This window comes from Rhincodon typus, chromosome 2 (assembly GCF_021869965.1).
Source record: "Rhincodon typus isolate 14 chromosome 2, sRhiTyp1.1, whole genome shotgun sequence".
NCBI classification, from domain to species: Eukaryota; Metazoa; Chordata; class Chondrichthyes; order Orectolobiformes; family Rhincodontidae; genus Rhincodon; species Rhincodon typus.
Window position 1 is genome coordinate 91,083,398 of NC_063333.1, and position 16,165 is coordinate 91,099,562.

The 16,165-nt window shown below is 39.4% G+C and overlaps 1 protein-coding gene across 3 annotated transcripts in view; it reads left to right on the forward strand.

The window, feature by feature from the left end:
- Positions 1 to 372: 372 nt before the first annotated feature.
- LOC109925865 (retinoic acid receptor beta-like) overlaps positions 373 to 16,165 on the forward strand; it is a 217,174-nt gene continuing 201,381 nt past the window's right edge. The window contains exon 1 of one of the 3 annotated variants that reach the window (XM_048614300.1): positions 373 to 1,298. In XM_048614300.1, the coding sequence (XP_048470257.1) occupies positions 1,142 to 1,298 (157 nt within the window). In that variant the 5' untranslated portion in view covers positions 373 to 1,141. The remainder of the gene's footprint in view (positions 1,299 to 16,165) is intronic. The other 2 variants (XM_048614317.1, XM_048614309.1) reach the window with 2 other exon arrangements.

Below are 16,165 nucleotides of genomic sequence, written 5' to 3' on the forward strand. Positions count from 1 at the left end.
GTGAGGCACCAGTGCTAACCACTGAGCCATCGTGATATGTCAGATCTGGGACTTTTACAAATTGCAGTTCCAGAAATTGGGCATCCAGTCTGCTGTGATTTTAGCTTGATGATAATTTATTAGAATTGCTGCATAGAATAAACGTGCACAATAATTACCTAACTGATAAAACACGGGCATTCGAGTGAAAAAGAAGTGTTAGATGAACGCGATTTCTTTCAAAATTCGGTTTTAATTCCCTGAATGACTGGTGTACAAAATCATTGCTGCCAACAATAAAGGCAGCAAGTTTCGTGTGTGTCTGGTTTTGCGGGGCTTGTGACCCTTCTCGTTCTCTAGCTTCATGCATAGGATTTTTTTTGTCCGCCTCCTGCTCACTGGGATGTTAGATGCAGCTTGTATCTGCTCTGCTTGGCTTCTGGAAATATGAAGTGCTGTGGGAATCCTGGGAGCTGGTGATGTCAGGCTGGGTTGGGTCATTTGAAGGTTAGCAGCCTGGGTAGGGTTCAGAGAAAGTTCACTTGCATACATTAGGCAATTCAATCTTTTACTGTGCTTGTGTGACATAAGGAGTAGGAAGTAAGCTGGTCAAAAGGCAGGACGAGCCATTTTGGAAAACAAGAGGGGTGAGCGGAGCTATTCTCGCGGCTGCGGATTTGTTTCGTGCAAATTGTGCCAGGGATCGGGAGATTTCCGCGGGTCCCGCTGAGCCCCGAGCGACAGAGTCTCTCAGCGAAAGGGCAGCTGCCAAAACTGGAGAGCAGGCACCTCGACTTCCCCTCTCCTCCCCTTCACCCTTCCTCATTTTAAATTGAGCGCCGTCTTCTTGACTTTTTTTTTGAGGGTGGGGGGGTGTGTGTTGGTTTGGTGTTGTGTGGAAGGGGGAAATGGTAAAGGATCATTTGGATCAATTACAGGCTTTTAGTTGTCTTGTCTGTCATAATTCATGATTCTGCCCTGGGAAAAAGACCAGCAGTTCTCACGTGCCAAGAAAAAGAGGGGAGGACAGAGAAAATAAAAAAAAAGGAAAGGGCAAGAGTTTGGATGGGAGTTGGAGCAACTTTTTTTCTGTGCAAATTTGCCCACACCTAGACAGAGGAGAGACACATTTCTTCGCAGGTTGTGGGGACAGCCTGTCGTCATGTTTGACTGTATGGATGTGCTCGCAGTCAGCCCTGGGCAAATGCTGGATTTCTACACTCCGAGCCCGTCCTCTTGCATGCTGCAAGAGAAGGCTCTGACTGCATGCTTCAATGGACTGACACACAGGGACTGGCAACAGAGGCACAGCACTCAATGTAGGTCTCTTTATCATTATTATTCATAATGTTTATTTACAAAATCTTGCGGATTTTTATCTCTCTTTCCTTTTAATTCTCGAAGTACAGTTGCCTCCTGTCACATGCACCCCCCCTTCCCCTACCTCCCCCCCCCCCCCCCCCCAAACCCTACTGTTTGTTGTGCTTAGTTGTGACCGGTATTAATCCCCATGAGCGCTTCTCTGTGGATGGCAGACTGACAAGAGTTGAAAAGTAACTGGATACTTTTGTCACTTCAACTGCGCGGCTCATATCGTTCCCCCCCACCACCCCCATGTGCCGAGGAATGCAGTTGGTAAACAGTGGCACAAGCGTTACAAAAAACGTGAGGAAAGACACAAGAGTGGCAAACCCGACCCTGGTTCTGTGATGCTGTCGGAGCAGGACAGGAGCTGAGTCTGAGGCTTACTCTGTGGCCGGCCAGTGATTTCAATAAATCTCCAGCAGTCCATCCTCACCTGTCTGTCTGCAGTACCCTCCACAATTTCAAGGGAAATGTCACTTCTGTTCATTCATTTCCACCGGTTATTATTTCGATGTTTTATTTTAATAACTGGAGTGCTATTAAAACAGTTCAGGAACTAGTTTTGCACTCCACTTAGTTCGGGTTAGGTGGAGGTTTAATGTATTATTTTCAGTGAGATGATGTACCTTTTCATGATCGTGTTTCCTCTCGCAAAATTAAACATTCATATTTAAAAAAAAACACACAAAAATAAAGCAGCAACTGCTCTTCAAGAGGAAAACAAGTAAGGACTTTGTCAGGAGCCAAATTGTGTGTTTCTGGTCGGGTAACAGAGAATTGAGGATAAAAGATTAATATCAAACCATCAAAAGAAATAACCAGAGCTTTTCACTGCACTCCAATTATAACCAGACAAACATCGGTTTTGTTTTCATTATTGCTGCTTTTTCACTCGAGTGCGTGTTTTTTTTGGCTAGATTTGGCAGGACACTTCCTACATTTGTCGAGTGACATTTTCAGTGCGGAGGTTTTTTTCGTTTCTTCGTATCAAAATATTGAATTATTTAATTCTTCGACATCCCACTGTAACAAGGTCTAAACCTGCTATTGTGATCTCGCCTGTACCCGCTTTAAACAAAAATCGCATTCTGCCTTCAACCTTTGTTTTTCATAACTCGAGGTTCCCTTTTCGGGAAACTTGATGCTTTTTCATGCAAATCGAGAAACAAAATTTGACGCGCTTATGTTGAAATTTGCAGATAGCATTTAAGAATATGCCAAGCAAGACAAAGCTGGGCTATGGTATAATGGTTTTATTGTGACTTAATGCAGAAGGAGCAGCTTTAGTACAAGGGCAGGCTATGTAGGGTAAATCTGGAGGTAATATTGCCTCATGAGTACCAGTGACCGCAGACCCTAGTATTTCCTGGTCTGCTGTTCCTCATTAAGCACTTTGTGACTCTGTGTTTATTAATGGCTAGCAGAGACTGCAGATTGATTGCGCTGACCTGCCACATATTTGAAAAACCTTTTTTTGATTGTCCTAGTGTAATGAAAAGGAGATTGAGGGAGCTGACAATACTAAGGTTTTAGTAATGTAATAATGTTGTACGGGACACTTAAATTACCTGTTTGATGTACATTCAGTAATTTCAGCTGTTGAAAGGGGAAAAAAATCAATCCATGGTACAGTAACTTGTCCCCTGTGTGCCGATACCAACTGTACACTGCTTTTCTTAAGCACCAGCCACGTCAAAGTTTCATGGGCATAACTCAGTGTTTTTAAAGTTTAATTAAATTAATAACATGAAAATCAATGAAAATATAACAATTTCATTATGGTTTTACTGCAGAAACAACCCTTTTTGATGTTTCTCTATGTCAAATTATTAATTTTGTTGTGCTGTTGTAACTATTTAAGCATTGTCATTCAAATTGGAATAAGTATTGCATATAACTAAAATGACATGGGTGGACGATGCAAATGAGACAATAGCATAAACATATAACTTGGGCAGGGATGCAAAGTGGACAGTCCTTAGATCAGCTGCCTATAATAATTAAATTTAATTCCACTGATTGCAATGGAGCTGCAATTTTCAATTTACAGATAAAATCCATAGAAATTCAAACACATACAAGGCAGTTTTACAGAATAATAGTTTTATTGTAATTTAATGCATAAGGAACGTCTTCTGTATAAGAGCAGATTATTTAGGGTGAACCTGGAGGTAAAATTGCTTCTTGCATACCAGTGACCACAGACCCTAGTATTTCCTGGTCTGCTGTTCTTCATTAGCCCAGCCCAGTCTTGTCTTGGTTTGTAAAACTGCTTTGTGCCACCACAACATTCCACTCCTCTTTATGTTCAGGCTTAAGGAGAATATAAATATGTAAGAACAGTCAGCGGACATTAAAGCCTTGGGTAAAATCTGTTTCATCTCGAATTGAAAGTTCTTTCCCTACCTGTGTTGGATTTTAATCGTGAATTGGTAACATGGAGTTAAAAAAAAATCGAGACTCTCAATGTTACTCAAAAACCATCCACCAGGAGGTGTGTGATCTAAACCAGATGATTGTCCCACAGATCTATCCTCCTTATCTGTGGTTAAGTGTTTGATTGCTGCTGTAGCCTCTCATGGTTGGAAAGATAAACTAATCAGCATTTGGTTATCACAGATGATTAAAAGATTATTTCTGGTGTCTACATTTTTGGGGCTTCAAAATAATGAGGTGCTGCATTAGTGAGTGCATTCTAAATAAAAATGCAGCATAAAAATTATTTGTGCGACAGGATGCTTAATCTTTTTTCTATGATTCCATACTTAGTGATGTGGAAGAAAGCAGTGATTTGTATGTTCACTCTGTCTGTGGGTGAAAACAGGTAACTATTGTGTCAGTGGTCATCAGTAGATAAATTAAATTAAATGAGCGATTGGATTGACTGACTGAGCCAGCATAAATACATTACAAAATTGTGCTCTCTAAGTGATTGGTAATCTATCAGTGATATTAAGGAATATCCTTTATGTTGGAATGGCATGAATCATGTAGAATGTAATTACTGCAATGACTAATGAATAGCAATGTGTTTCTATTAAAAATTAACATTACCAAATTTTGAGTTTTTTACAGTTACCTTCCAAAGATTTAATAACCAATAAAAAATAAATTTTACCAGCTTTTATGAAAAATTAAACTGAATTTTATTTAATATTGTAACTTATTTATAAGGATAATATCAACACAATACCACTTGTCTCTGTATCAGACCCTTCACTGTGGAATTGAATAAGCGCAGGGTGTCGCGTTTGTAAATTCTTAATCCGTCTTCCATTCCCTGACCCTAATTGCCCAAATTCATAACTTTAAATACCTTGACAGTGTATGTACAAACATAACCATCTCATTTCCTCAGTTGACCTCTTAGGTGATCTAAACAAATGCTTGGTTTCAACCTTAAGTAAATGAAATCCAATGAAACTTGACAATTTGAGAGTGCACTACGGAAAAGGTTTCAGAAGGTAATCATGAAATGTGTGAGCATTTATTTCTAGTTTTTCAAATCATATTTGGTGGTTTATAAGGTCACTTCTTCAAATGCTGCTTTTCACAGACTTCAGTTCATCTTTATCTGGTAGCCAGTGATGGACTGGTTGCTAGTTTTATGACTATTAGATTCAAACTGGAAGGAGAATGCAATTTCCAATGCTTTGTATGCATAAAAACAAGGTGTTTGGCAGTGTCACCCCCCCATTGCATTTAGTGCAGGCTGCATAATATCTTAGGCGACGTCTTGAGACATTGGCTAATGTTCTTGCCGTGAGTCAGAAGCACAGCATTTGACTTCTAGTCCTAAGTTTGATTACTACAAATTATGCATTCATAACATGGCCAAATATCAACTTGTCAGTCCTTCCAATATGCTTATGACAAGCGGTGAGAGTGGTCAGTGTTGTTTCAGCAAATTGGCACTCTTCAAGCAATAGCCTCTGGTGACAGGCGGGTAAACCGAACCCTACGAAAACTAGCAGAACAGGCATAAGCACATGCTTTGTTAGCCTACTCTGAAAAGTTTCTGAGATGTAATATCTTTGCACCTTAGGAGAAAACCTTCTATCGAAATTAAGAACTGCAGTGCTAATTTTGTTGCAATTTTTGGTGTATCAACATCTCCAATGGATTAAGAATTGGACTGTTTCATTGTTTAATTTGATAGCTTCCAGTTTGTGCCTGTTGTATGACAGAAGGCATGTGTGCAAGATGATTAATGTTCAAAGGGTTATTGTTTCTCTAAAGCAAATATGTTTCACATTATAAAAGTGCAGGAGAACTGCCGTAGAGGCTTGTGCATTGTGCATCGCATACCAGAATATGGATTAGATGAGTAAATTACTGGGCTGAGATGGGATTAATGTCAGGGGAAATTGTCATGATTTCATTAGCTTAGCCACTTTCTATCCTGGGATGCATACGCAGTAGTCATTAGTGAATATGTCAAATGGCCATGATTCAGAGTTTTTTTTTTAAATCAAGGTACTGGTTGGACATTGATATTTAATTATAAAATTGCAGGGAACTATTGGAAATGAGCCAGTTAGAGGTTTCCTTTAGAACTAACCACATGCGCATTACCCAGATATTAAAGTAGAATGTGATAGTATTTATGTTTCTGACAAGCAATATCAGTGACAAATGGTGCTGTAACAGACTGATTGTCAGTCACGCCAGTTAACACAAAAAATGCAAGAGCTAAATTAAAAGAAAGGAAAGAAAGTGTTGGATTTGGCAGTTTCTGGTCTGTTCAGTGTTTTCTCGGAATAAGTATTAACGGGATTTCGCTGTCACTGGTAGAGTTGGCATTTCTCGTCCATCCCTAGTTGCTTTTGAGAAGGTGGTTTTGAGTTGTCGTCTTCAGCTGCTGCAGTCTGCAAAACTGTTGGGTAGGATTCCTGGATATTTACCCAATGACAATATAAGAATGGTGGCATATCTCCAAAAAACTGCTATGTGACTTGAGGGGACGTTGCAGGAGGCTGTTTTCTCATTGACTCGGTTCCTTCAAATAGAAGTTGTGGCTTTAGGAAGTGCTGTTGGGGAGTCGCTGAGCGCAGCTTGGGAATGAAACCATCTCAGCCACATGCCCAAGCTGGGGCAGAAGTGTGTTTAAGATTGATGACGTATGCACTATCAAATGTGCTGCTTTGTCGTGTGGATGTTGTCAAGCTTCTTCAGTGGTTTTGCAACTATGCTTATCCAGACAAGCAGATAGTACTCCAATAGACTGGGGTGTGAGTTACAAGCTACAGAAAACCCCAGACTCTTCACTGCAGTTGTAGCCACAGTATTTATGTGACTGGTTCATTCATGTTTCTGATCAATGGTGACCCCAAGATGTTGGTGACAGAATTTAACAATAGTATATTAAACGTCAAAGGGAGGTAGTTGTACTTTTCATTGTTGGACTAGCTCATTACCTGACACTTGTGTGGCACAAATATGAATTGCCTGTTATGTTCACAAGCCCAGATGTGTGTGGTAACATTATCACCTTCAAGTTTCATAGGTAAAACCAGGATGTTTGCATGGTAAAAGGGGTTCAGATCATTCAAGTATAATAGCAACAATCAAACAAAGTTCCTTGGTGTGAATTTTCTTCAATGATTGAATGATCTGACACATTATGCTAGTGTATGGAACATGTTTTAAACAGCTGCAGCTCATGATTAATTATAAATGCTTGTGGGTTGATGGAAATGATTGTGTACTAGTTAAGTGTTAACTTTTAATATTTAGATTTTCCCTTGAATTAATTTCTTGCATAGTTAAATATAACATCAAGAAGCATGGCAACCAAAGAACAGACTTGTCTAAGGGTATTTTTCAGCATATTTTCTGCAATATTGTCACTAGGTTCATTAATCAGATTGATGTGGAAATATTTTGAGGTGCATTTACTCTCCACAAGTTGAGGTTTAGTGTGAAGCCAAAGCCCTTTATATCCCATAAGTTGGAGTGGAAATTGGCTATGAGGGTCCCAGTTTATTCCAAACCAAAGCACGGGAGAACTCCTTCCTTCACTAATGCCAGAATTTAGACTGGATTTACACAGCAGCTTTGGTATGTGGTGAAAGTGCCTTGCTCCAGTGCTATGGTTATGGTCTAGCTGCCTCAATTGTCTAATTCATTGCCTCTAATTACTCCAAATGCAGGATGATAATCTCTAGTGTTTTACCTTCATGTTAAATAATACAAATGCGCAACCCAACCGAGGACAAAGTCTATTACTACATTGTTGGGTGGTTTTCACAGCTGAAGTGGACATAGGATGAAAATTTGATGTGCCCACCACTATGCTTTATCGAAATTGTAATGACAATGCTGGTATTGTCTTGGAACTATAGAACTGCACTGGGAAACATCTACTTCTAAAATGAGAGTATCTTTTATGAGAATCTTGCTTAATTTCAAAGAATTAACCATGTCACAAGACATCATGTGGAAGCGCTTTCAAGACAGATAGAGGCTGCTCTTGTAATATAATTTGGAATTGGCTCGGAGAAAAAAGAGAGGGGCCATGGGAACTGGATGCACTCTGAGAGCTCACATTGTAAGCACCTTTTTCAGTCATTAAAGGTATCTTTTGATAGATGAATCAGGTTATTTATGGCTGTTACAACATGTATAAATTATTAAAAGCATTTCTGAATGAACCAGAAGACAAACACATTTTACAGACAAGTATCTTTTGCTATATTTTTAAATTAACTATTTCTGTGTATGAAAAGCCACTTCACAGTTGTGGTGCTTGCTGCTGTTAAAATGATAAGGTGTTAATTTGCTTTGGGCCAAGATGGCCGAAAGACTACCAGACAAATGAAATATTCAAATATGACATTTATATAAGTCGTGGGTTTAGTATTGACAATTCCAGTAGTAATTCAAAATTATCTCTGTGAAGTGCTTGTAATCCTTAATATCACTTTCTGGTTGTATCTTGTATCATTTAATAATGGGGCCCTGATGACTTAGATAGAAATAATGTAGAAATTAATCTGTTGAAAAAATGGCTGGTGTGTAACTTTGCTATGCTAATTTCGTGTTTGCATTTTAAACCTCTCAAAACATAATGAAGGTAGTTTTTCTAGAAAAAAAACCCACTGCAATATTTTTGATTTATATCTTTAAACTAAATAGATTGCATGTAGTTTAGATGCAATCATCTTTTGGAATCACCAATGATTCATACAGCACGTTGTGTATGTCCAAATGTTAACAATATACTTTACAACGAAAGACCCACATCTTAGCTAAAAACTGTTTTGAGACGGAAAGTAATCTGCAGATGGATATTATTTTTCAGCTGAATGAATGTTGATCTGGATTTCAGAACCTGAAAATGCATTTCTATTTGGACAAACTGTGTGCCGTTATAGGGCTGAACAGATGGATTGACATTTTAACTTCTCTATGCTTGCTTACAGATGGACTAAATGAATAAGCATGCAAGAAAGAGCAATGAGTGCTTCACATTATGAATATTTAATTTTCTTTTTTTTTGTAATGCTGGCCTTTTGATGTTTATCAGTTCAAGCTGCAGCCTGTGCCTGTATGGAATTAGCCATACTAGCAGGGTAACAAGTGTGATCAAACAGAGCTTGTTACAGGGTTGACAACTGACATTGCCAATTGACTCAATATGAAGCGAGCAATGTACTGACCTATGGACATCTGAATTATTGAATAACCCCTAGTGACTAAAACATATAACTTCCCCGTCTTAACACTTTGGAGTTCTTTGCTAGGGTAGATAGACAATTTCATCTTTTCTCATCCTAATTTTCCAGAAATATTTCTTTCTTTAATAACTTCTTTTCTATTTGATTTGTGATCTTTTACTTTGCTGTTTCCTCAAGTCAGCCTTTCATGTCAATATGTTCAACACTTCACATCACGACAGCATGCTGCACTGAGAAGGTAGTTTAACGATGTGGAAAAGGATCCCTTTTACAACCAATTTTCTCCTATTTTATCCCCCCACTCTCCCACCCCACTGCAGCTTTCCAGCCAGATGTCTCATCAGAACCTGCAAACTGAAGCATACTATAAACCCTCTTGGAAGTCTGATTGCAAATGTTATTCAAGACTCTGTCAAGCTCGGTCTTGTAAAGTTCAGCATTCAGTTCTTGTAGCCAGCTGGGAACCAATCCGAACTAGTATTACTCTGTTGATGTGATCCTGTATTGCTTCCTTTTTGGGCAATTTCATTAATTTCTCCGTCTCCCTTTGCCCATTTCTAAAATTTGTTTCATTCTGTACAAGTTTGCAGAATCCTACTTGTATTGTTAGTGTATCCATTTAATCACCCAAATTTATATACTGAATGAACGGAAACAGTTGCCTTGAGGAGCAGATGTGTCAAGGTGATGTTGGTTTTCCTAAAGGAACTTTGTTTCATTCACCTTCCCACTCTTATGACACTGCAAACATTTAACTGATTGATATGCCATTGGAGACCAGTAGAGAGTTCTGTCTTTTACTCCTAAGTCATGTTCTGTCAATTACCTCAGGGTCCCCATTTGATCAAAACTTTGAGAATTGCCAAATAAACAAAATTTGGAGTCACGTTGTGTGCACCTGTTTCACAAACAGTTCAGAACCATGTAGTGCAGAGAGCCAGACCCCAGCAGCACTGTGTAGCCAGACCTGTGTGTATGCCTGGGTCAAACATACCGAATAAGGGTCATTGGCAGTTCACTGAGTCAGGTCTGGCAAGCGGCAAATACCTACTGCTTTAAACAAGTCAAACTCCTTCACTGCCTGCTCACAGAACTTGACATTCTCCCAACAAAAATGTAACCTGAACAGTTCTTGAAACTATAAGCTTGGTTTACAGTGTCAGAGCTAAGTATGGTTCCCTTTCAAGGCGCGCACACACACACACACACACACACACACACACACACACACAGAATTTATAGTGATTGAACTAATAGGATTTAGGCAGGGATAGGGGATAATGAATGAAAGAGTGTTGTGAGAGCTGGCTGCTTTAATTAGAGTGAGATTCCATCAATATTTTCAGTTTAACATTTTTGTTCAAATGGTTTTATTGTCCTTTTTATGTGACTCTGCCTTAATTGATGGCATTGCCACCTCTGAGTTGGAAGGTTAGAGGTTCAAGTACCTCTTCTTGACTTGAGCACTAATGGTGCAGAACTGAAGAACACTTGCTGCATTGTCAGCTACTGTCTTTTCAATTGGACATGAATTGCATGTTCAAGAGAATATTTGGAATAGAGTAGGAGTTTGTTTGATGTCCTCCTTTAAGTCAATGACCTGGATCTTACAATAGCAATGGAGGTGTAACTTTTAGCATTTGCCATCATTATTCTATTGTAATTGGCGGCAACCTCAGGAATCTGCAAATGCGCAGGTTAAACCCTGAAATCCAGAAGGAGCTGTCAGTGATCCTTCACTCTGCCTTAGTGTGCACTGTCCGTGTCCCTCCAGATATACTCCCTAAGCAACCTATGCGTTCTCAAAATGCACCACTTATACACAGTTCCTCTTAATGTAAAAACCCTTTCAAAAGATGCACCTTGCTGAATGAACTTTAAACATTGCTTAATAGCTTATTATGATTGTTGCTAAACAAACTGACTAACTCTGAAAAGTTTTTTTTAATGTCACCTTTTCCCATTGTGATGTCAAGGTTCATGAATTTTCATTTTTTCTGTTTGTTTATGTTTATATTTTAGCTTTTATCTAAATCCAGTTATAATAATTTATTTTGCTTTCTGAATTTTTAAATTTAGAGGGAATTTAGTGACTTTAATTTCCTATGTTGTGATCTATGAGCTTGGAAAATTTATGTGAGATGTGAGAACAACAACTTGCATTCAGATAAACGTAAAACAAAGAACTGCAGATGCTAGAGGTCTGAAATAAACAAGGATCAAAATAGCTGGAGAAACTCAGCAGGTCTGGCAGCATCTGTGGAGAGAAGACAGAGTTAATGTTTTGGGACCAGTGACTCTTCATAGTTCCCCTTGAGAAGGTGGTGGTAAGCTTCCTTCTTGAACTGCTGCAGTTCATTTAGTGTTGGTACACAAACAGTACTATCAGGGAGGCATTTCCAAGATTTTGACCCAGACATTGAAGTAAAGACAACATATTTTCAAGTCAGGATGATGAGTGGCTTGGAGGGTAAATTGCATGTGATGGTATTTCCATGTGTCTGCTGCCTTTGTCTTCCTAAATGGCAGTGGTTGTGGGTTTGGAAGGTGATATCTAGGGAGCCTTAGTGCATTTTGTTGATAGTACATACTGCTGCTACTGAATGTTGGCGATGGAGGGAGTAAATATTTAAGGATATGGTGCCAACCAAGTAGGCAGTTTTGTGCTGGATGGTGTCAAGCTTCTTGAGTGTTCTTGGAGCTGCACTCATTCAGGCAAGTGAGGAGTATTACATCACATTTCTGACTTGTGCCTTTTAGATGGTGGACAGGCTTCAGAGAGGTAGTGGTTAAGTTACTGACTGCACAATTCTTAGTGTCTGACCTGCTCTTGTTGCCACAATACTTATATGACTAGTGCAGTTCAATTTCTGGTCAATGGTAGTCCCACAGTGTCACTAGTGTGGGATTCAGTGAAGACGATACAATAGAATGTCATGTGGCAATGGTTAGATTCTCTCTTGTTGAAAATAATCTTGCCATTAATAACCTTCTGCTGAGAAAATTATAGCTGATGGAAAGCAGCTAACCATTCATATGGACAGGATGTTAGTACTTGGAAAAATGACAAAGAACAGCTATTGCAACTGCTACAACAATGTCTTTAAATTCTCATTGATACTGGCAGCCTGTTTTTAAAATTACTTTTTAAAGCTCTGGAGATAGCTTCCTGTCATATCAGTTCTACCAATCTTATCTGTCCTTCAAGAGCATTTATAGCTACCCTAAAAATTTGTAACTCCTACAAAAGGAGTTAAGGCTCTTGTTCCAGTAAAACTGGTATTTGTACTCAGCACTGAGTTTAGACGGCCCTGCTGAGTTAGTCTCTCTGTCACATCCCGCCCTCTTACCCCACTAGCGGAAGTTATAACTTATTAGAAATGGGGGCAGGATTTCCACATCCAGGTTGCACCTCCATTTTTAAATGTCCACAGTGTTATGATGACTGTGTGAAAATCCAGGCCAAAGAAACTAGGAAGTTCCCAGGATTTTTTGCTGGATTGTGTTGGATTGTCTTAATTTAGGATAAGCTGTAGAGAGACCTACCAGGCGGCTTTAGTTTATTGACAGATTTCGTCTCTTGTGGTCAGATCACTGGCCCCTTGTGTATTCTGTGATTCTTTGGTTGTAAATTCCAGTGCAGAGGTATTTTGCACATAATCTAGAATGGCACTTCATGGCACTAACTGATGTTTTCTCTCGGATGGGGTGCTACACAGACCCTGTACTGTCCTGTCAGTAGATGATCCCATGGCAGTATTTGAAAAGCAAGGGAGTTCTTCACAGTGCTGTGGGTAATATTTACTGCTAAAACAAAAGATTATAGAATCTTATCTGATTGTTTATCTGTGATAGCAGTGTTTGCAAATCACCCTACCATATTTCCCTATGTTCCAAGAGTAACAACATATCAAAAATACTTTGGGTACGAAGCACTTTGGGATTTCCTAAGATCATAAGATGGTTTTTGAGTAGAGGTCCATTCTTCCATCTTAAGTGACAGAAATCATCCAGATATCTGCTGATGTCGACTGGAAAGGGAGTAGTGTAGATTGCTGAAGGCAGAGATAAGCTCTCTTCTGATATGTCCAGTCTGCTAATGCTCTGATATTCACCATCCAGGCATAGAGATGAAGAAGGCTATTTGGGTCAACCATCAACCTGCACAACTGCACAGGACAATGAGTAACTCGGATAGCTTTTCAACTTCCTACCTGGTCATGAATCTTCTAACATTCTTATTGTCAAAATCACAAGAATTTTATTTTCATTGATTTCAGTGAGAGACGGCCAGTGTTCGCTGCCAGTGTCATGCCAAAGAAATCTGTTGCAAAAGCCATTGCATTGTCTCTGAGAAAGGAAGGCCAGTGGAAGAAGGAAACCAAAATTATAATGGAAATGTATTTTCAGCCCAAGTGTCAGAAATCCAGTTCAACCACTTCTGGCAGCCTTGATGAACAACTTTTATTTTGTGAGGGTCGTATATTTCACCATTAAATAAGGGAGAGCATCTGGGTGTGATCTTCTCTGCCAGTGGTGATTGCAAGCAAAGTTTCTGCTGTTGGTAGCTGAAATTGGCAGCTGCTGTGAATGAGCTTCACTGTTCAGCCCCAATCTCTCAGTGCTGTCAAAGGAGAAACCTACTGATTTAGGGAAGAGGCAAAACCAAACCATTTGCCAACCTGCTGTCCAACTTTCCATGATTTAGTGCCACTGATGACAAAGATTCGGTGCGTGAAGAACTGGTCTTATTCACCCTGAAACTAAAAGTGTTATTTTTGTAAACCCTGGGATCCATATCTAACTGTCATCCAAATCAAATATTTTGGTACTTCTAATGTACTCTCTAATTACTGGCCTGTAATATTGTCTATCATCTGGCTGTTAAGTATTGATCTGAATTATGGAGGCATTTTTGTTTTGGTTATTTATTGCTGAAATCAAACTTCAAAGCTGGGAATGCAATTAGAAACTACAACAGACGTGATTCTCAGTGGTATAGATTGAGGGCCCCCATTATAGTTTTGAAACCCATAACTTATCACATTGTCACCCACTGTTCCATTGTTTCCTCTTACGTGTGACCAAAATAGAATGAAATCAGTGCCTGAAGTATGTTCCCAAAGTTGTCTGTGTGTATTTATTAAAGGATTTAGTGTTTATTTTTGTTGTTACACTGGTATCATTAGAAATAACATGCACTTAAGCGAGTCAAATGGTTCTTCCATGTTAAATCCATTGTTCCTTACCTGAGGAGAATTAGTTCCTCTTGTTCAGTTACACACTCTTCTCCAAAGAAGTCAGAGTAGAATTACTGCAATGTTCTGGGAGTAAAATTGTCACCTTTGTTTTGAAATGCATTTGCAGGAACAGGCAACTTCGTATGGTTTCTTAGCAGCTCAGTAACACAAAAGGTTAAAAAAACACGCAACTTACAGCTCAAATGGAAGGCAAATGCAAAAATGCTGCTCGACAGGCAAAAGGGGCTGAGGTAGGTGTGGAATCAGTAGCTTCCAATAAACAAGCACCAAAGATATAAACAAAGATTCACATATTATGATCTTGAGATCATTTTAGAAGGTGTGAAGACACAGTGACGTGCGCTTCACAGGCAAAAAACCAAGCCACCAACAGCTACAGTGAAGGAAACGTGAGACTGTCATACAAGAGACAATTACACAAGGGAAGTGGAAGGATATCTGGAAGAAAGTGACAGATTTGAAGGAAGGTGCTAATGTGAGGAGTGAGAAAAATCTATAAATAAATCTAAATGAAATGCATCATGTCGTTTGGTATGCTGTTATATGAATTTGTTTGATCATAATCTGAATTGAACAGGCTTTAGAAACAGGTCACTATAAATAACACCAAGTAAGATAATAAACAAGATTGCAAAGTAATGCAGCAGAATCAAAAGGTGAAGTGGCATGTAATTGCAGCTGAATAAATTGAGGAATGGCCTACATTTATATGCACTAACAACACAATACATTTGGCCAGCTTCTCTCAATTCTTCTCTCAAACAGTCTGTAGCCAAAATACTTGACATTCATGTATTCTTGCATAAGGCCATACAGCATAAAATGTCCAGTCATTCACAGGTTACTTAGCTCCCAAACACAGCAAAGAGAGCTTTAGACTGATTTTGGTCTCGGAGTTTTAGCAATGTGCACATAAATATAACCATTATAATATATTTGTTTACATTTATCACATGTTCACTCAAACTTGTAGACTTGCTACCATGAACTACCATTGCAAGAAAATAGGGATCAAATCCTTCAAAAACAGTTGCGTGATTATCTGTGAATAGACTTAAGTATTTGCTGAGGTTCTACCTCTGCACATTGAGGTCAGGTAAAACCCTGCTCCTGTATCATAACTTTAACCAAATCTCGTTTCACTGACAACACTGTGCTTATTGACCTACATCGACTCCCAGTCAGGCACCATGTTGACTTTAAAAGTTTCATTCTTGTTTTCTTACCCTCCCCATCTCTGTCATCACCTCCAGTCCCATAGCTTTTGGAGATATCTTGTTCCATCATTGGCCTTCAGTTTCTGAGACCACAAATTCTGGAATACATTTCTTACAACTTTCCAACTCTCCACCTTGCTTTCTTCCTTTCTTTTCTTCCTCCTTTTTCTTTACTCCTTAAGAGGTAAGTTGTTACAGTTGTTGTTGAGATAATCCGTTGCTCCAGTGGATTCTTTAGCCAGAGGCTGCCAGTCTGGGCCGTCACCACTGTAAGTATTGTTGCTGCCAACAAAGAATATCCCACTCGACCTCAGTGTGCGTTTCTTCTGGGTTCTTCCAATCCAGGCTGAAAAGGAAATGCGTAATGCACTATCTCCTGGGAGCTCCATCAGATTGTAGTAGAGATGAGGACAGGGAACATGTTCATCTCTTATGGCACTACCCGCCTTATTCTGGTCAGTGTTTAAATCTCCAGCCCAGTAAGTAGGTAGGTGGGTGGGTGAGTGGGCGAATAAGTGGAGTGGGCATGCGAGTAGACGAGTGAGTGACGAGTTGAGTGAGTTGAAGAGTGAGTAGGTAACTGAGTGGAAGTGTGACTAGACGAGTAAGTGACTCGTTGAGTGGGTGAGTGTGTGAGTAGATGAATGAATGGGTGTTGAGGGTA